The following is a 22,595-nucleotide window of genomic DNA, read 5'->3' on the forward strand; positions in this document are numbered from 1 at the left end:
ACATACCATGCACCAAACACCTTCTTTATCATCATCACCAACACATCTACATGAATCCGCAGATATACCAACTCAGTACTATGTTCTTTTAGTGCCAACAATGCGAACTCCCGTTAAACCGATAGGGAGCAAATTTTTCTATAATTTGTTTGGTACTCATTGTACAACTTCCGAGTTGACTTATACTGTTTTTGATTTCATGTATAACGTCGAAACTCAAAATTATACAAAAGCAGGTGGTAGTGGTTCTAATCCATAGACAAATTATAACGAGGATTATGATCAAATTGAGGATCAACCACAACAACCTCATGCAGCTGAACAAGGGGCTAGACGAGTTTGACGACCGCGTATATGTGGAACTGGAGGCTATTTAGATGGAAATAATTAATTTAAATTTGATGTATTTTTTTAATTTAATGTATTTTTTCTTTTAATTTAATGTATTTTTATTTTATTTTATTAATATAATTTTCTTTTTATTATTAAAATTTTTATTCTTGTTATTATTATTATTATTAAAATTTATAATATTATTAAAATTATTATTATTTATTAATGTATTTTATTTTATTAATAGTATATTTAATTTTTAAATATTTAATTATTTATAATTTATTAAATAATAATTAACAGAATTATTTATAAAAGAAAAACAACAAAAAAATATAGCAGGGTCGCATAAGAAAAATAATTTTCTATATATTTTTTTTTCTGTGACATTTTGGTCATATAAAAAATCTCTTTTGAGCCCAAAAAAAAAAAAAGGAATTGGGCTTCGAAACGAGAAAATCCATAATATAAATAGTCTCTCCCCATCGCGCTTAAACCTCAATAACAAACCTAACTATGGCCGTCTTCATGTCACTCAGAAGTTTCAGTCCCTAACAAATTCATTTCACTCTTCACTCTTCACTCTCTCACTTCATTCACACCGCCTCCATGGACAAGATCAAAGCTAAATACCAACTTCAAAATGAAGATTATAAACCTTCACCTGTAACCGCTTTAGCCACCAGCGTCGATGGTTCACGCGTCGCTGCATCGCGTGAAGACGGTTCTTTAGAGCTTTGGCTTGTTTCTCCTAATACAGTTAATTGGCACTGTCAATTGGTAAATCATCATTAAACCTAACCAACTCAATTTATATTAATTTAATTTAATTATATTGTACTTATTTAGTTAGTTAATTGATGTAATGAGGTTTTGATTTTTGTAGGTTATCCATGGAGACCCTAATAGGATTGTTTCGTCGCTAATTTGGTGTCCTGGTGGTTTAAAAGGATTTCCTTATGGTCGTTTATTTTCGTCCAATATTGATGGTTCTGTTTCGTTCTGGGATTTCTTTCAATTGAAACAAACGGTATTATTTATTTATTTTGAACTCTTTCTTTTTTGTCTTATGTTATGCAGTTTTATATGGATCATTGAAGCTTTTGAACTAAACTTAATTAGTTTTTATGCACGTAGTATAAGCTATTTCTATAATTTCTCAACAAAAAAGATTGAAAGAAGTACTGTTTTCATAAGCTACCTCTCCTAAACATTCTCACATGTGCATATGTTTTGTTGGATGAGCTCAAGTAATCCAACCCAAACCGGGTCTAAGTGTTTTTAATAGGAATATATAGAATTGGAGGTACTGTTTAAGCTCATTACAATTATGACAGTTGCTAGTTGTTAGTATTATTGTTGGATTTGTTGGGTAGTGATGAATGAGTGAGCGTCTATGCGGTTCCTTATTAGTGTATTATTTATTTATTGTGCTTTTGAAAGACTGTTATGGTATGTTATGAATGAGTGGTGCCTTTTATTTTAGTTTTTTCGTTGGTGTTAAAGTTTTTGTTATTTTCTTTTTTTTAATTTGTCACATTGTTACAGATGGTGCTTGAATCTAGTGGTGCCTCAATCTGGCAAATGGCTGTGGTGCTGCCTAAAAGTGACCATGGCGAAACCAATGGTTATAGAATGGGAAATGGTTATTTGAAGAGATTTCATGGTTCAGATGAACATGAGAACAGTGATAGTGAGGAAGATTCCGATTCACCTGACGTTATAAAGCAATCCAGTTTAGAGGATCCAAGAGTGGCAGTTGGTTTTGACGATGGATGTGTTAGAGTTTATACTATTTCTGATGAAAATGAGTTTATATATAAAAAATCCTTAACCCGGGTTGAAGGTTAGATTTTCTTTGTCTTGGTTTTCTTTCTGTTATGCTTGATTCCCATTCCGAGGATGATTTACTGTGTTGTTTTCAGGACGAGTTTTAAGTGTGACTTGGAGCACGGATGCTAAATTCATATTTTCAGGAAGTAGTGATGGGTATGTATTAATGCCATGATCGGTATAGTCATATAGATCATTGCGTGACTACAATATTGCGTCAAGTTGTATATTTAATTCATAAAAATTAGCATATCTATCAGCAGCATAATTCACTTTTTTATTTATTTAAAAACAACTGATATGACTTAGTTGAATATGTTTTCTTCTCTATCTACCCATATGGCTAATACGGATTAAGAACTATCAGCTGCATAGTTCACTTATATTAGTTAATTGACATATTTCTTCTATGTCTACTCATAGGATAATACGAATCTGGGATGCTAAATCAGGTCTTGAAGTCCATAGGATTACAGCTAATTATGGAGGTGTGGGAAATGGACATAAACTTTGTATATGGTCATTACTGTATTTAAGGTGACTGAAACTGCATCTTTTTGTTTAGCTGTCTTAGATTTGTTCACTTCAGCAATTCATATGTATAATGTATTGCTTTGATTTTAGTTTCGGAGTTCCACTGTCTGTTTGCTACCTGTGTGTTGCTGATTGAGCAGTTATTATTTAGGTCTGGGACACTGGTTAGTGGAGACAGCAGTGGTAGCGTCCAGTTTTGGGATGTCGAAAATGGAACTTCCCTAGCAATTATTACTGGACACAAGGGAGATGTACATGCTCTGGCAGCAGCCCCTAATCACAATATGCTGTTCTCTGCCGGTTCTGATGGAAAGGTATGTAGTTCCATAAGAGATAAATTACTATGAACTGTAGTAATTTAACTTTTTTGTCAATTAATATTGAGTGAACAAACTGTGAATGTTTTTTTGCCAAGTTAATCCGTGTTTAACTTACCTTTCAGGTTCTGATTTTTGTTACCTAGTTTTTTAATTTATTATAGTATGTGTTATACTTTATTATATTATTATTGTATATTGTAATTTGATTTATTTTTATGATATTATTCTTTAAGTTGTGAGTTTATTTATGTTATTCTGAGAGATGATTATTTAGCTTGTGAGGTTCAACAAAACAAAAAACCAAGAGAAAACATATTAAAACACATGGGCCGTATGGCCCAATTACCTGAATTTCAGCTTTCTATGTCCCATCGCTGCCTATTATTCAAAAATGAAAAGTCCTGCACGGATCTGAGAGTGAGACATAACGAAGAAGCAGTGGAGAGAGAGGCAAAGCCGGAGTACTATTGAACTGCCGGAATTGCACAAAGAGCCGCCGGAGACTGCTCAATAGCTTTGGGTACATTTGGCTTTTTGTGAAAGCTTCACCACACCGGCCACCACAGCTGTTATTTTGCTGTGATTTGGCCGTGATGGTGTGAGCTACAGCCGCTACCAGAAACTGCGATGCAACAGCAGATCTTGTAGTGCCTAGTGGCTGCTATGCCACGCTATGGCGCTGGTGCAGCCTCTACCTTTGCTATTAACTACAGAGTTAGATACACTCTCTTCTCTTTGCTTAAAATGTAAATTTGTCTCTATCTTGAACTGATCATGATGGAAGTCTATTGTCTATCTTATCTCACATGTCAAAGTATCACTTTTGTTGGTTTCTGCTTTTTATGCTTTATAGAGTAAAATGCCATTATATGTAATGTGTATGTCAATTTTTTTTTCAATTAAACTGTTTGTTGCCTTTCTTCGGCTCATATTAAAAAGATAAATTATAATGTGTATGACCAAGTGAATTATAATGTTTAACTTTTATATATGAAGGTTCTTCTTTATAAGGAGTCTACGTCAACAATCGAGAAATGGATCTATGTTGATTATAAGAAAGCTCATACACATGATGTCCGAGCCTTGACCGTTGCTGTGCCGATAAGTCAAGAAGGTCTGTTTAAAAGTTCTATCGCATTTTTTTATATATTCTGCGAAAGTTGTATTAGTGACTTTGTGTGCTTGGATGAGCTAGTTTGCAAAATCTGTATGTTCTATGTTTGGGAGAAAATATTTTGGAGTGTATTTTAGAAAAATATGCAAAAGTGTATTTTGGTGCTATTTTCTGAGAATCAGAAGACCTATCTGTTAGTTTAACCATTTGTTCTTTTCGTTGCAGAATAGTCAATTATTTGCTGTAGAACAGCTGCTGATGAATGAGCAGTGTTTTTTATTTGTGATTTTTGTCATCTCTGTTCCTTAGCCATGGTTTTCTCTTTTGCAGATACTTTGCCAGATGAAAGGATAAAAAGAGCACGACATGCAGCAAAGCCAAATGATTTTAGTTATCATAAATGGGCTCATGTGGGGGTTCCCATGCTTATCTCAGCAGGAGATGACACAAAACTCGTTGCATACCCCGCACAACAATTCACCGAGTATGATCCTCATCATATGTGTCCTATTCCTCAGAGAACACCCATTCAAGTAGCACTTAATACTTCCTTCAATCAATTACCAATGCTTTTACTCCAGTCTTCGCATTGGGTAGAAGTCCGTTTGCTACATCTAAAAAATGTTCGCACAACTGGAGGCTATGCAAAGGCTGAAGGTGTTGGCCGAGTCAAGAGTAAGGCATCTCGTAAGATAATTTGTAGCACCCTTGCAAATTCAGGGGCTTTTTTGGCATATTCTGATAATGCAAAGCCTTGTCTTTTTAAATTGGAGAGATCCAAAGCTGGAAAAATGACATTGGGTTTCGAAAAGAGGAAGCTTCCTGAGAGATTACCTTTTGCCCATTCAATGGTTTTTACTTGTGACTCCTCTTGGTTGGTAGTAGCTGGGCATGATAGAAGGATATATGTAAGTTAGCAATATTCTCCATCTCATGATTCATGTAGTAGTTACAATTTTGGTTTATGCATAGTGTGGTTCTTTCGTTACTTCACAAAGCAGTTTTTTGCTTGTTTTCCCTCTAGTTTCTACACTTTTGTTTACGATACTTACTTCTCTCCATATAATTTGCTTAAAATTTGCTCTTTCCTGTTCTGGAACCTGTATTTGAGACTTGATAAATTCTGATTTATACGATTTTTTTGTTTCTCATTATGTCTGATGCTAGAATTTAAGCTTAGCTTAATTCCGAATTGGTTTTATAAAATTGACTTTTAAATTGCTCTTTTGGTGTATTTGCTTGTTTACATACTATGATCTTTGTATTAAGCATCTATTTTGTTTTACTGAATCTTTTTGCTTTTGAATGCCATAGGTTTTGGATGCCAATAGCTCAGAAATAATACACACTTTTACACCCTTTCGTGAACCTCAAGATGATGGATTACCACCAGCCGAACCACCCATCACAAGATTGTTTACAAGTTCTGATAGGCAGTGGTTGGCCGCCGTGAATTGCTTTGGGGATATATATGTATTTAACTTGGAGACACTAAGGTATTGTCTCTAATTTGTTCAGCTTCTTTTTAATTGAGAGACCTATTACTTAAATTACTTTGCATCAGGTAGCTAGAGCATCTATAAGATTATAAAGAATATTGAAAATAAAAAATGTTTGTGAAGGTTAAAAAAAATGTACACAGGACAACCTTTGCTGAGTCGTAGTTTACACTTCACAATATCAATAATATGTTACGGGAGAAAACTGTTCGCTCAGCTGTGTTATTGGAACACAGACACGATATGTATACATTTTTAAAAAAAAAAAAATTTTTTTGTTAATTTTTTTTCTAAGAAAGACTTTTTTTTTTTTAAATCAATAAAAATACTTTTGTAACACTATTCATATTTGTGTCATTAACCACTTTGAATACTTAATTAATCAGTAAAATACATGTTATTAACCATTTTTTAAACATATTTCATTAACCACTAAAATACATGACATTAACCACTTTAGAGTACTCCTTTAACTACTAAATCATAGAACTCTAAAGTGTTTAAGGCCTGTATTTTAGTGGTTAATGAGATATATGTTAAATAAGTGGTTAATGATTTATATTTTCATGGTTAATGAAGTATTCAAAGTGGTTAATAGTATAAACTTGTATAAATGTCTTGATTATGTCTTGACTTTTTTTTAAGAAAATAAGTTTGCTGCATAAATACGGCAGACAGAACATACCGAGTCAATTTTGTGTGTTCTCAAATATCATTTTTCTTCCATGTAACCCCATCTTTATAAAATAAAAATCTTTTTTGTTCTACAGGCAGCACTGGTTCATTTCAAGATTAGACGGTGCCTCTGTTACAGCTGGGGGATTTCCGCCCCAGAACAACAATGTACTGATAGTTACAACTTCCTCGAATCAAGTGTATGCTTTTGACGTAGAGGCCAGGCAACTGGGGGAATGGTCAGTGCGGAACACATTTGTTCTTCCCAGGAGATTTCAGGAGTTTCCTGGTGAAGTCATCGGGCTTTCATTCCCTCCCTCGTCAACTTCATCTTCTGTGATGGTTTATAGCTCCAGGTATATTTTTTAATATAAATTTGACATTTTGCATTATGGAATTGATCCAAACCAAAATGAGAGATGCACATCTCTAACAATTATTTGTTTGCTTTTTGTGGCTGTCCTGCACCATGTTTCCCCAGTTTTGGGGTTGGCTGCTCCATTCTGCTTTCCCCAACTTACAGCATAGATATTTGTATATTGGCTATGCTATCTATCTTTAATTGCTGACTTTTTATTTAGTTTGGGACATAGCCATGTTATCTTTTTAAACATTAGGTGCTTCAATATATGTTATCTTTACAAAAGAGGTATATAGTTTTGTAGTACCTCATTACATAATTTCAAAATTCTCTGTATTCTTATTCCACAATTCAATGACAATTTTACATTGAGTCAATGATAAATTCATGTTTAATTAGGATATCTGTAAACCTTCCTCATCGGAATAGAAACTATAAAAAATGTAAAATTTATTATGTCTATACTTTGCTTCTATTTCTCATCTTTTGAAATTGTTCAATCTTCAGGGCAATGTGCTTGATTGACTTTGGCTTGCCCGTGGAGCAAGATGATGAAATCATACATACTCAAGATTCAATAGTCAAGAATTCACAAAATTTTAACCTTAAGAAAAGGACTAAATTTAGGAAAAATTTTGACGTTTTGCCGTTAGGAAACGATCCTGTGTTATTTTTATCCCACATTTCAAATAATCACTTCTTAATGATAGACAAACCCTGGACGGAAGTGGTCCAAAGCTTAGATGTTGAACCAGTCCACAGACACATATATGGGACATAGACCACTACCAAATAGAATTACTCTCAGCTTCAGGGGATTCATCATAGTGATAAAAGTCCCTTACTGTTGTTACACTTTCTGTCTCTCCATGGCTGGGATTAAGAATCATGTATTGTGTTGTGATAATCAATTTTGTTCTATTAATATTATTAGTTTTACGTTATCTTTTGGTAGTCAGTTATTTTGTTTCTTATCCTGACCCCATTTTCCCGCTTGACACAGTAGATTTTTGTGCTATACTATAATATACTAACATGAACAGTTTGTGCACATTCGTTGTTATTGGTTTATTATTGAATGATGTAGGGTCTTAGCATTTCTATTAAATCTTGTATATACCAGGATATCAAATATCAATCCAAATGAGGGAATAGCCATTTCCGTTAGAGTTAAGAGATGGAGGTAGTAAGAACTATCACATATTGTATGTTTGTGTCATTGAAATAACAGTCAAGTTTGTTGGTAATTATTTAATTTGCTATGCTTCAGAATGAGTTACAAGTTAAAACGTAGTTAATCAATATAATTCCAAAAGAATATTTATATGGTTCAAATTGTCTTTTATGACTAATAATTCGGTTATTAGAAATATAGAATGTTAAATTAAATTAAAAAATATTAATTTTACTGAGAGACAGAAAGTTATGTTTCAATCATTTATTTTCTAAAAAATAACTTCTCATATTTAAAATAACTTTTCCTTCATATATTATACTTGAGAGAAGTTTACAAGCATTTCTTTTCTAAAAAATAACCTATCTAAAATATTGTTTTCTAAAGTTAAAGTTATGTTATATATAATTTCTTATCTCTTCTCATATATTTCTCTCTATTCAATAAATAATTAATGATATTTTAATAAATCAATAATTAATGTTACAATCGAAAAGAAAACTGACGGTTAAATAGGAACAAAGTTTACGTGACAACTAAAAAGAACAAGACGGAGTACAAAAGTTTATTATTTACAAATTCAATTTGTTTGCAACTGAATTTGAATTAAATTTGTGTTTTTAATGGGAAACCTATTTTGATTTAAAAACAAAACAACAGTAAAGCTACAACAGATAAAATAGGAGAACATTTATATTTTATCCACAATAACATAGTAACAGAGGGAAAATTTAAAAACAAAACAACAGTAAAGTTACAACAGATAAAATAGCTTATCTTCAATTTTTGAAAGAAAATAAAAACAAAAAAGATGCAAGGAAAAGAAAATATAAAAACTTCCTTTTGGCATACTTTGAAAATGCACAGCTTCTGTCCTTTGACATCCTCTAGTCTCTCTTTCCACAACAGTATAATAACAGTGACAATTGTTACTTTAAAATCTTTCTTTTTCATCAAGATCACCTAATCAAGACTCAAGAGTTACATAGTTAGCATAAATTTTCCTTGAATATTTTTTATTAAAAACAAAACAAAACAAAATAGAATATGATAGAATATTCAAAACAATGGATCACCTGGTTCCTCTAAAGCTAGCTTTCCAGCAAGAGAGCACTCAAAGAAACTAAAAAGCTTCTAGAATTTAGTCTTTCTCTGCACAAATCAAGCTCATAACAATGAAATGTGCAATGGCTAATGATTAATTAATTGGTACATACTTTCAATGTAAAATAGTTTTTCACAAGCGTTTAATGGTTAATAGTCATTATGCATGAGTAAAACAATTTTACACTAACGTGAATACAAATTAAATACTACAGATTTGTACCTTTATTCTTGTTGCAAATTTAGACTCAGAAAAATTCAATGCACTCTCCACTGCTCCATTTCCTGTGAAACTTTCTTGCTTTTATTCAACAGCAAAATAAACCATTAACAATTTTATTTATGGCTAAAAATAAGAGAATATAGCGATGCAAACAATTTAATTATGTGCTTGTAACATAAACACTTCTTTCGTATAAGGTATAAATTATTTTAATATGAAGAGTTTACGGAAATAAATTGAAAACAATTTACAATGATGTTATAAGCTGTTTTCATGAGCTATCTTGAAGAACTTGTGAAAATAAACTAAATATTTTATAAACATATCATAAGCTGTTTACATAAGTTCTTCTATACAGTTTCATTAGTGTATTTGTTAGTAAATAACATTAACCTTATGACTCTTCTTGGGACAACTGAAAAATGAAGAGCTAGCAGTGTCATCAAGAGGTGAAGGTTGTTGACTTTTTCCATATTCTTTGACCTTTTTCTTCTTCTTCTTGGATTCTTTGATTGTAGAAGAAAGACTAGGACACAAATTCTCACAATAGTATTCATTGTTATCATAATGTGGAGGTCCAGAAGAAGCATCAGAAACCATTGATAAATCTTGTTCAGTCTTCACATCTCTACCATGAAAATAACTCTTAGAAAGAGTTGATTGGTCTAAGTATTTTGTCCAACCAGATTCACTAGCATCACTATATTGTGAGGTAGATATATCCATAAAATCAACCTTGTTTTCTTTCTAGTTTTTAATATGAATGATCAATTGAAATATCATTGAGTGGTATAAGTCTTAGAGATAGTTTATACATATGCCTCTTACCCTTGTGCTTATTATATAGTTTTTTATTAACATAAATGAAAAAAGGAGAATAACAAAAAGAATCATTAAGAAAGAGAGGGAGTGGAATTGCCTTAGAATTCTAAATTAATGTGTCTTTTTGCACTATCTTTTAGCCTTCTTATTTTATCTTTATGTGAATGAATCAATATTGCCAGTTGGCCATTGTGTACAAAGGCTGTTTGTTAGTGAAGAATGCGATAAGGGGAAAAATTATGGAACCATTGCATTACCATGCTATGCTCCTTTCAAAAGATAGTGATGTCCTTTAAGGACAAAATATTAATCTTAATTTTACTAAAGTATGTCTAATTATACTTTAAATGATTACTTTCTATTAATGGAATTCAGTCGTAAGAGTTTCATCATGTAATTTTAATAGATTGAAATAAAATTTCCTTATAAAAAATTGTAAAATAATCGTTAATGTCTCTTTGATTAACGATAATTTAACATAATTTGCAACTTGAATTTACAATGAATGATGTTTGCTACCTCAATCTCCAATGCCTATGCTTATCTATTTCTCATCTCAAACAACTTGTGTCACAATGGCATTGCTAATATATGGTCCCCTTAAGTTTAGATATTAAAGTCAAAAATTGCATATTGCAACTATGGCATACTACACCGACTAGAAATTCAAAGTCATATTCAAACACAAGATTCCCTTGCCTTGTTTACTCTGTATATCAACTTTTTTTCTTTTTCACACACTGCACGACAATAAATCTCAATGCATATCACATTGATTAAAAGGGTAATATAAGGCGTACATGGATGATTGTGAATTCTACATTACATCCATGTTTTTAAGTTACACTTGTGTTATGGAGATTTTTGCAATCATTAGTATTGTGGAAGATCACAGTCAACAGCAGTTGATGTAGTCTAAACCACAATATAATATTTAACAAAATTTGTCTCTCTTATAATTGTGTTGGAGTTACATATTGTCTAGGTTCATGGGTTGTTGGATGTACATATATGTGTATGGACATTTTAGTCATTTGAGTTATCGTTTGAGAGTGAGATAAAAACACATTTAATATAGTATCAAAAATCGATGGTTTGTCAACACTAACTAACTTCCTGTGTTGAAAGTTTCTTGACAATTGTGGTATGTGTGAAAAGAATTTTTAAAATATATTTGGAATTTTCTCGTAGCTATATTAATGTAGCAAAATTAAATAAATTAATGTATTACTTGGTCAAGTAATTGAAATACTTGAGTTTAATGCTTCTGTTAGCCATCAAACCAATGTATCTCTTAAGTTACCATTGTTACAAATCTTTTCAAGAGTTGCTTTGTTTTACCAATTGGTATGAGTTTCTCTATAAATAGAAACACTTTAGAGACATAAATGAGGATACAAATTTATGTTTATATGAATCAAATTTCTGTCAAAAATATTTCTGAGTCATTTCTTCTTTTTTCTAGCGTTCGAGAGTAAATGAATGAACTTTATTATGTAAAATATCATTGATTGATAGACTTGATGGAGATTCGTCGGTTAAACCGTTTACATATGATATACATAGATTGGTGGAGGAGAATCGAACATAAAGCCTAGTATGATATACACATTTTGGAATTTATTTGTTTAACCTTCATTATCATTAGTTTTATCTTCTTCTTGTTTAAAATTTGCAGCATACCCCCAACAAAAGATTCAATAGTATTACAACGTGTTCGATTTATGTTGAATACCAACATTAATGTAAGTGTATATGGATAAAAAAAAATTTATTGCGTTGATCCTCTAGAGTTTGAACACCCTCATGACTCAAGAGTGGTATGAGAGTTGGGTTAAGGATGACACTGTAGATTGAACCAAAGACTCACACTATGCATGAGTGGTAAGTGTTGAAGTTGTGTTAGACTCTCAAATTGTCAAGGTTCTCATCGGACTATTTTATGTATATATGTGGTTGTGCATCCTCATCCTTTGAGCTAATTTTTAAGAGTGTGATCAAGTCTATATAGCATCATATCTTGTGATATTGTTCACTTTGTATCTTGTATAAGTCATCACCGCCTTTTAACTAAGAGAAAATTTCAATAACTTATATAAGACTCAAATTAGATAATACCTCAAAAATATGATCGAACAAACTAGATAGGTTCAACAATAGCTAAAAAAACCATTGCCACATTGTGATTATTATTTTTTTTATATTATCTTTCAGTGATTATTATATATGCCACTTCCAAAATATTATTATAATTTGTATTGAAAATAGTGAAAACTCACTAATAGTTAAGATAATTAGTTTGGTAAAATAACTTATCTCTTTTTTCTAATTATTGTATTTTTTAATAGCGGAGTGTTAGCTACACACTCTTTAACACGCACTTTACAACACATTCTATTTGATTGGTTAAAATTTATATTGATCCCACCAGAACATGTGCGTCTCCATATAGGACCATAAAGATGTAGTTGAACTGGGCCAAAAAATTATGGCGCAAAAAAGAAATTTTAAAATTCATTATTTTTTATATGAAGTCAAACATTGAATCTACAAAACAGTCTTTTAAAATTCATTATTAAATAATTGACTCACTTAATAGAAGATTCAAGGAATATAAAACATATGAAGATAATTTTTTATTTTTTATCAAAGATTTATGTCATTTTCTATTAAAATTTGAAATTATGTTGCAAATTTCTTTAAATTTATTTGAAGCATGATCATTCTTATGATCTTGATAGTGAAATTCTATTTTAACAATTGAATCAATATCAAGTTTTATGATATTGAATTCTCTTGAAATAATTTTTTGTTTTTCTATATATTTTTATCGTTGCATCTGATGGGTAAGTTAATTTGCCTATCTTCAATCTTATTCATCCATAATTTTTTATTTTACATCAATGGCTCACAAGTTCACTAGTTTTATGATGGACACATTTATTATTAGTTCATGTTAAAACTCACCTCGAGTTGTTACTTCTCTTTAACCAAGTTTTAAGCCATTTATATTTTTCTTCTTTTGGTCTGAATTGCCAATTTCTCTTTTTGCTTAAACCTTATATTGTCTAGTTTTTTTATTTATTAACTTATTATCATCAATCTTGTCGATTGGTAGAGATTTTTGTTAATAGGTCTTGAATTCGTTGGTTCTTGGGGTCATTTTCTTGGCTCTTCTTCAAATATTGGAACCAAAGAATAAAAATTTACTAAATTTATTTCCTCTACTTTTCCTTAATCTTCTCCTACACAAAATGAAAGCTCTTCTTGATTATAAAAAAAAGAGAATAGAAAAAACGAATTAGAGAAGTAAAAAAAGACAGAAAACTAAAACTCTGGTTTATTCTTTTTCTTGCTTGGTTGCATGTATTATTGCTACTTGGTAACTAAACGATTAAGACCCTTATAAGTCTTGTTTTAGTATTTTAATTAAAGGTTAATAATTTTGTAATCCCTATATAATTTTACAGTATTGTTTTTAGTTTTGTAAAAAAAAATCTTCAACTTTATTCTCTAAATTTTTTTCAATTTTATTTTCAATCTCTACTTTTAAGTTTACTCGTATTTATCGTTCAAATTATTGAATGATTTTTGAATGTATGTTTCGAATATTAGAATAGTTTCTCTTACAAAAATATAATTTTTTTGAAATTAAAGATAAATTAAATATAAATTTTTAAGTATTAAAAATTTATATTTAATTAATTATTTATTAAAAAATTAAATTTTTGTAAGAAACATGCTTATAGTTTCTTAAATATGATTTTAAAAATACACTTGAATTGAATTAAAAGCAGGATAAAAAATCAAAATGAAAAATATTTTTTGGGATTAGAGTTATAGAATTTTTTTATAAACTAAAATTTTATAGAAACTAAAAATTTATTTAACTCTTTAATTAAAGAAAATTATTATAATAAAATATGAATTTAATTGTCATATAATTATAATAAAATTTATACGGCCAACACATCACAATAATCATTTATAAATATTATTTTATAACCATTATTATAAAAATTAAATAAATTTTGTTATTTAAACATTGTGATTGAATACCATTATAAATATTTTTTACATAAACATTGTATATGAATTAAATATTAAAATATATTCATGAAGTATAAAAGAAAATATAGTTGAAACATTAATATGTAATTAAAAATGTCCCTAGTTACACATTTAATTCAAATATATCAATTTTTTAATTCCTATTTTTATTTATATTTCTTTAGAAATAAGCTTGCATTAATTACTATTAAAAGTTCTTATTGAAAAAGAATCTCTAACCAGACTCCTAGCTCTTCCAAAACCTTTGAAATACCCATTCATCCTAATGATTCACCTAATCTTCCATTCAAATTGGAAGAAAGGTTGATAAAAAAAAAGTGGAGGAAGAAACAAGAGAAAAGAAACAAATGGTTTCTATTTAAATGGCCTTGAAATGACATTAATAACGATTTAACAACATTAGTTCTTCCTTAATAACAAGACACAATAACATCAATTGATCTATCATTTGTGCAACCTTCTTACATATTATCATATCACATGATTACATTAATTTCAGTAAAACTAAATAATAATTGAAAAATTAACAAGAACACAACTAAGTATCCATTTCCCCAACATTGCTATCCTTCCTTACCCAAATCATCTTACCCTTATTAGAGCTTTCTTTCTCCTTCAAATCCCCATGCCCATGAGCATGACCATGACCATGACCATTACTCCTCTGAGATTGGAGAAAACCGTAGTTCGTTTTTCTGAATTTCCAGTTCTGTTTTTCATTCCCAGAGTTCACAGATAAAACCCTAATTTTTCCCTCAACTTCATCCACTGTTTTCGAATTCGCGTTTTTCATTGTCGTTTTCTCAGCAATTTCATTCCCCTTTGCAACAATACCTTCTCTCTCATCAACGTTAGGTTTTCCCTTCCCTTTCCATGTCCTTCTATAGTTGTTGTTATTCTTCTTCTCCGTCTTCGATTCGTCCATTTTACCGTCTAGATCGACGTTTCCGTCGCCGATTCCATCTCCGTTTTCCGATTCACGCCGCTCTACCTCGATTTCACGGCGTTGATTAGACCTAGAAACGGTTATTACATTCTTCGGAACCACAACCGCCACGCGTCGCTCTTGTTGCCGTTGATCATCTTCGATTTTTTCTTGTTGTTGTTGATTGATTTTGTTTTGTTGTTGTTGGAGCCAACGCTCTTGAAGTTGAGCGAGAGTGACATAGTTTGAAGGAAGAGAAGAATGAATATTCTTCTTCTTCTCCTGCTGGTGTTGTTGTTGTGGTTCCTCCATTAAAGAACTGAGTTTTTCTTCTTCTTCTTCTTCAAGTTTTTTTTCTTTTTCAGTTTCCTTTATTTTCCACTCTTTTTTTGGTATCCAATCTTTCACTTTCTTAGTTTTGTCGTTTCTCATTTTTTTGGTTATTGGATTTGGAACAGTGAAAAGGGGAAAAGGCTTGTGCAATATTGGACTGTGACTGTGATAACCACTCTCTAAAGTCCAAATCACGGGGGAAAACAAATTGCTTTGGTTAATATTTATAATTTGAGGATTTTTTTTTATTCCTTTAAAATATTGATTAGTATTTAATATTTCTTCACCTAGAAAAAGAAAGTATTGGTTAATATTTTATATATTCACATAATAATATTTATTTTAAAATTATTGTAAGGAAATATAAAATGGAACATGTAGTTACAACTCGATAATATTTAAGACAACTTCAAGGAAGAAAAATAATATATTGATACTATCAATATTTTAACTAATAATTGAGTTGGTTTCTCATTAATTTATCCACGTCAGCATCCATTAAATGTTTATTAAATTAATAAAACTGATATATTTGTTTATTTATTTTAGTTTCCAACAGTTACATAAATTATTTTTATAATTAAAAATTATTACAGATTAAAAGAGATTTAAAGTGAAACTTAAATTTTTTGACAACATTAAATATATAATTTATACACACTGAATTATTAAAGTTGTGTCATTCAACTATTGATCAACTAATTTAATAGTACTAAAATACATCAATTTGCAAATATACCATAGAAGTCTTTGATATTTAATAGTATAAATTTTTTGACTTGATATGAGTATTAATTGGTCGTTGAAACATTGTTTAACCATTTTTGTATTTTTATTTCAATATTGATAAGTTGATACTTATAATTAAGAATTTCTTAAAGTTATTTGAAAATAATTTTTATTTTTGATTTTTTAACAAATATCTTAAGTTCACTTGTTAGCTAAACCTTTTTATATATTTATTTTGAAACTATTACTAGAAATAATAAATGGTACACGCTGTTTGTGAGTTAAGATGAGTGTGATCGATTACATTAATATTTTTATTGGCAATTCAATTTACTTTTGAGTATTTTGACTACTCATAAATTGATTTATAAAATTTATACAATATTGTTATGTCAATTCAATGTACTTTTGTGTATTTTGACTATCCATTGATTGATTTATGAAATTCATGCAATATTGTTATCGTTAATTCAATAATTTTTTTTGTATTTTGACCGTCTGTTGATTTATTTTTGAAATTCATGTAATATTATTATTGTCAATTCAGTTCACTTTGTGTATTTTGATTGTCTGTTAATTGATTCTTAAAATTTATGCAATATTGTTATTGTCAAATTTAATTCACTTATGTGTATTTTGAATTTTCGTTGATTGATTCATGAAACTCATGCAATATTATTATGGTTAATTGAGTCCACTTTTATATATTTTATATATTTTGACGACACATTAATTGATTCATGAAATTCATACAAGTCTTTGTTTTAAATTTTTAGTAATTGACATTGTAAGTTTCATATTAATGTCCAATGATAATTCACTCTTTCATCACATCAACTTTTCGTAAATAAAATAATATATTTAAATATATAATTGGTCTATGTAATTATGTGTTTTTTACTTTAATTTTTATAAATTTGTTTGTTCGATTTTAATCCTTGTAATTTTTTTTGTCATTAATCATTTATTTTAGTCTCTGGAATATTAGTTTTTATTGAAATGAGTCTATACAACATATATAATATTTTATTTGAGTCTCTTAATTATTAGAAATATATGGAATTGCATGGATAAAATTCAATAAAAATCAATTTTGCAAGGATTAAAATAAAAATTTAATGACAAAAAATAAAACAAAAATATTTGCATAAATTAGAGACTAAAAAATAGGTATTTGCAGAAATTAATTATATTTTTAAATCAAAACAATATAATCAAATAAAAAGTAAAAAACTCTAAAATGCTTATATTTTAACATAATAATATTTATTTTAAAATTGTTGTAAAGAAAATATTAAATGGAACAAACACTTTCAACTCATATCATAATATTTATTTTAAGACAACTTCAATGAAGAAAAAAAAGTATATCAATATTATCAAAGTTTTAATCAATAATTGAGTTAATTTCTCATTACGTCAACACTCATATATTGTATATTAAAAGTTGACTAAATCAAAAGTGTTGGTATATTTGTCTAGTGATTTTAGTTTCCAATAATTATATAAATTATTGCTATAATTAAAATTTTTAATTAAAAATTATAATAAATCAAAAGATATTCAAAGTGTAAAACTTAAAATTTTTGGTGGTGTTAAACTTATAATCTAATCACATTGATTTATCAAAATTATGTCATTCAATTATTGATCAATTAATCTAATAGTACTAAAACTTATCAATTTGTAAATATACAAGTCCCAAATATTTAATTGTACACACACTTTCTAACATGATATCATTAGTGATTGGTCTTTCAAATATTGTTTAACCATTTTTGTATTTCCTCTTTAACATTGTTAAGTTGATATTTATAATTAAATTTTTTTTAAAGTTATTTGAAAATAACTTATATTTTTTATTTCTTAACAAATCTCCTGAATTCACTTGTTATCGAATTTTTTTAAATATTTTTTGAAATTATTACTAAGAACAATAAATGGTACACGCCGTACTAAGAACAATAAATGGTACACGCCGTTTGTGACGTAAGTGGGATCAGTTACAATAATATTGTTATTGGCAATTTTAATTCAATGTTGTGTTTTTTGATTGTTCGTTGATTAATTCATGAAATTCCTGCAATTATATTATTGTCAATTCAGTTCACTTTTGTGTATTTTAACCGTCCATAGATTGATTTGTGAAATTCATGCAATATTGTTATATCAATTGAATACACTTTTATGTATTTTGACTATATATTGATTGATTTGTGAAATTCATGCAATATTGTTATTGTCAATTCAATTCACTTTTATGTATTTTGATTACCCATTAATTGATTCATGAAATTCATGCAGGTCTTTGTTTTATATTTTTAATAATTTACATTGTCAATGTCATATTAATGTCTAATGAAAATTCACTCTTTCATCACATCAAATTTTTATATATAAAATAATGGATTTAAATATATGATTGATCCATGTAATTATGCGTTTTTTTATTTTAATCATTTTAAATTTGTTTGTTTAATTTTGATCCTTGCAAATATTTTTGTTTTTGTGTTTTGTCATTATTTTTTGTTTTATTATATGCAAAATTGATTTTTAATTAAATGAATCCCCAAAATATATACTCCCTCCTTCTCTAAATTTTGATTCTTTTACACTTGGACACACATATTAAGAAATAATAAATTTAGATTGATTTAGTCTTTTTCATCCTTCATTTATTAAGTAAACAAAATTCATTTAATGTATATTTTTGAGATGTTAAGGGTATAAAAAGAAAAACATCATTAATTACATCTTGATTTTCTAAAAAAATCAAAGTTGTAAGACAAAAATAAAATGCTGAAAGATCAAAGATCGAGGACGGAAGCAGACCAAAGATCGAGAACGAAAGCAGTAAAACATTTAAATTTAGTCTCTCAATTATTAGACACATAAGAAATTGTATGAATCAATTTTAATAAAAATCAATTTTACAATGACAAATAAAAGAACAATGACCAAAAATAAAACAAAAACATTTACAAAAATACAAATTCAACTAAAAAAAACTTACTAAGACTAAAAAAATACGTATCTACATGAACCAATTATATATTTAAACTAGAATAATATAATCAAATAAAAAGTAAAAAACACTAAAATGCTTATTATAGCTATGTAATCGATTATTTATGTATAATTCAATGAAAAACTATTGTAACTGCATATTAAAAGTTGTCCAAATAAATCAAAGAGTACAAGATAAACCAAAACTATGATGCTTATACCTATGTCATCATAGTTTTGTTAAAAGTTCTACGCAGAAATAAACATCATAGAGTAGAAGACTCTAGCATGCTGGCTTAGAACTCCCAACTAAGAAAATACTGTAGAAACTTATTAAATGATGCAAATCTTTTTATATCTTCAAATTTTAACAATTATAGTATCAACTTTGTTACATTTTACTTGAATAGAAAGCACAGCATTAAGTACATACATTAACAAACATAAAAATGATAATTCCATTTCAACAATTATATGAACAAAATATCTCATCTAGATTGTTTGATATCCCTTTCCAAAGAACCAGAATTACGTCCACCATTGAAATTCAAATCATTAGTAGAAGCAAAAGCCTTCCCAACCAAACCTTGCAATCTTTGAGAACTAGGATACACTTTCCTCTGCAACAATCCTGAATAACACTCCAAAAACTCTGCATAAATTGGCACTACAAGTTTCACTGTTGCATCTCTCATTTGTTCCCTCAAATCAACATCAGTTATACTATAAAAACTCCTATGCCTCTCACAAATCTCACTCAAACACTTCAAAAATGTATCAATTTTTTCACTCACAAGCCTTCCAATGCTTTTTTCTCTCCCTTGTTTTTGTTCCATTAATTCTTCATCAATATCTAAAATCTTAACCAAAACTAACCAAGCTTGCTTCTGGTACAAGTAAGCTGATTCTTCTGCCACTGCCTTGTAATTTTCTTTCATATATTTCTCACCTAACAAATCACAAAGTTCTGTGTTCTTGGTTCTCATATATATATACCAATAAGTATTCATCATGAACACATGCACCAAAATCTTGTCTTTACAACTCAAACGTTTTGAATCTATGTTTCTTTGAAGAGCCTCCATTACATTACAAATGGCAAGCTTCAATAAATCTTCGTCTGTCTCGAGTTTTGATGATAACAAAAACTCATTTTTCCATTTTTGTTCTGTTCTAAGAACATTAGCCATTGTTGTTCTGTAATTCACTGTTGAAAGATACTTAAGATAGTTTACAGCATATCTTACAATTTTTGGAACAGAACCATTTTGTAAAGGTTGAAGAAGACCATCAACATTTCCTTCTATTTGCAACCCAAATTCCCAAAAAACTTTACTCGATGCATCAACGATAAGCTTCTCGAGCTCGCGAAACCGCCTGCATATATCCTCTCCTGATTCACCTTCAAAGATTTCAAGTACATGGGGTTTGAGTTTCTCCAATGATTCAAACATGTCTAATAGTTTGAACAATTTTTGAGGCTCTTTGTTGCTTCTAGCTACTCCTTCTCCGAATCGAAAAAACACAGCCATGATCTTGTCTGATATTTTTACAAAGCATTCTGGATAGATTAATCCGTCTATGATTTCACCTAGAACACTTTCGCTGAGATTCTTTTCTGATAAAAGAACTTTCTTTGTTGCAACTTCAAAGTGTTGGGTCCAAAGGGTTATTGCTGTTTCTAAATTTTCCCATTCCATTTCATCTATTCCTTCTGGTGTGTATGTTCTTAAGTAGTCAGGGCTTAACTTCATCAATGCTTTTGCAGCCCTTTTGTATCTTACCTGTTAAATTATCATTACAAAGTTAATGTTTAGTGTAAATAAATCATTGATACATGTAACATTTACATTTAAGGCAAGTTCTACAGTTTACTGCAGACTAATACTTAAAAATCATTTGAAAATCGATTCTAAAAGTAGGAGTCTGTAGCCATCTTTGTTGTAGCGTCTGACATAGTGATTTGTTTGATGTCAATTTGATAAAAATAAGGGAAAACAAATATAAATATCTCAATACTCAACTTGTATTTGTTTTCTCTTATTTTTGTTTAACTGATATCAATGAAGTCATCGTCATAATCCTCCTAAGGACGGATAATACATTGAACATCTACTTTTGGATTATGTAGATTGAAACTATGCAAGGTATAATATAAACTACCTATATGAGTTACTTTCAACATAAAATAAGCTTCTTCTAAATTGCTAATCCAAAGAGAAATCAAAAAATATAGTTAACATGATTATAGATGAACACAAGGATATTACCTTAACATAGATATCAATGCATATATCTAAGCAGTCATTAGCAGCAAGAGTGTTTGAAATTCTTCTGAGCACTTCAATTTCCAACTCAGATCCCAATTCAAGGCTAACATTGAAATGTTCATCAGAATCATTACCAACATTTTGCATATGTGACATATCACCTAACTTCCTATGCTTCAATTTAAGCAAAAGAGCCTCAAACTCATCCTGCATATGAAGCAAAGCTTGATCCAACAACCCTTCAAATCTCATTTCATCAACCTCAGTTTCATAAAGTGCTTTTAAAGTTATAAGTGCTTCTCTTAACCTTTGTGTTCTGTATGAATCAGCTGCTTTTGTTCTGCTTATAAACTCAACCACTTCTTGAAGCCTCATAATCACTGGCTCAACAACTTCACATATTGAATTAATAGCTTCATTCAACTGATCAACACAATCCATGTAATCTAGAAGCTTTTGTAGCCTCTTTTGATGAGTCTTTTCCAATGATAGTTTTGAAGAGAGGTTAAGGAGATTGTTCTGAAGAGACTCAGTGAGTTTGAATGTTTCAAGAAGTGCAAGAGCAGGGGATATTGCTCTGTTGATTCTTGTGTCAAGTGCTTTTCTTGACATGGATAAGGATTGTAAAGGGTTGATTTTTCTTGATGATGTTGTTATTGATCCTTGTAAAAGATCAAACCTTGTTTCCATTGTTTCTATGTTTTGTTCCATTTCTTTTGATGCTTCAAGTAGAGATTCTAAATCAGAATATGCTGACTCAAGTTTCATAATTGTTGCATTTTCAACATCATTGGTTTGAGGAACCATTACTAATGCCATATAATTCTTTTTTTAGCATGTTATGGTTAAAGTTTAGATATATATTTATATAGAGATGAGAAATCAAATTATACCAAATAGTATTATACTAGTGTTACACCGCTCAATATTATTTTATTCGATTATACTGTATTCTTCTTATAAATAAATTTGACCGTTAGATTAAAATATTATATTGTATTCTTTTTATAAATAAATTTTAATATAAATAAATTAAAAAATTATTTAATACATTATTGAAGTACATTAAAATTAATACCGTAATAAAAATATTTAATACGTTAATATAATTTTTTTAAATACTTAAATAATATATCAAATTATTTTAAATTTATATAAAAATTTGTATAAAAATTTATAAAATATATATCCAGTAAAATGTTATGGAAATGGAATATTGTGTTTATGTGTGTGAGAGAGAAAAAGACATAGCTCGATATGAACAAGGAT

General features: G+C 29.2%; 3 protein-coding genes across 3 annotated transcripts; 1 reads left to right on the plus strand and 2 right to left on the minus strand.

Annotated features, from left to right (window-relative positions):
* The first annotated feature begins 829 nt into the window (after positions 1-829).
* LOC101510380 (WD repeat-containing protein PCN) lies at positions 830-7,613 on the plus strand. The gene is made up of 11 exons (XM_004498930.3): positions 830-1,113; positions 1,220-1,363; positions 1,882-2,179; positions 2,259-2,322; positions 2,590-2,703; positions 2,852-3,014; positions 4,017-4,134; positions 4,465-5,042; positions 5,449-5,630; positions 6,404-6,664; positions 7,177-7,613. Exons 1-11 carry the CDS (start codon positions 943-945, stop codon positions 7,448-7,450), a joined length of 2,367 nt encoding a protein of 788 aa, XP_004498987.1. The 5' UTR covers positions 830-942; the 3' UTR covers positions 7,451-7,613.
* An 896-nt stretch (positions 7,614-8,509) lies between these two features.
* LOC101495234 (protein SOB FIVE-LIKE 5-like) lies at positions 8,510-10,004 on the minus strand. Its single transcript, XM_004498970.3, has 4 exons — positions 9,564-10,004; positions 9,171-9,248; positions 8,920-8,995; positions 8,510-8,806 (listed from the first exon to the last, which is right to left on the minus strand). The coding sequence occupies exons 1-3, from the start codon at positions 9,894-9,896 to the stop codon at positions 8,978-8,980; spliced, it is 429 nt and encodes a 142-aa protein (XP_004499027.1). The 5' UTR covers positions 9,897-10,004; the 3' UTR covers positions 8,510-8,806; positions 8,920-8,977.
* A 9,492-nt stretch (positions 10,005-19,496) lies between these two features.
* Positions 19,497-22,174, minus strand: LOC101510705 (exocyst complex component EXO70I). The gene is made up of 2 exons (XM_004498931.4): positions 21,327-22,174; positions 19,497-20,840 (listed from the first exon to the last, which is right to left on the minus strand). The coding sequence occupies exons 1-2, from the start codon at positions 22,143-22,145 to the stop codon at positions 19,545-19,547; spliced, it is 2,115 nt and encodes a 704-aa protein (XP_004498988.1). The 5' UTR covers positions 22,146-22,174; the 3' UTR covers positions 19,497-19,544.
* Positions 22,175-22,595: the final 421 nt, after the last annotated feature.

This window comes from Cicer arietinum, chromosome 4, assembly GCF_000331145.2.
Source record: "Cicer arietinum cultivar CDC Frontier isolate Library 1 chromosome 4, Cicar.CDCFrontier_v2.0, whole genome shotgun sequence".
Classification (NCBI taxonomy): Eukaryota; Viridiplantae; Streptophyta; class Magnoliopsida; order Fabales; family Fabaceae; genus Cicer; species Cicer arietinum.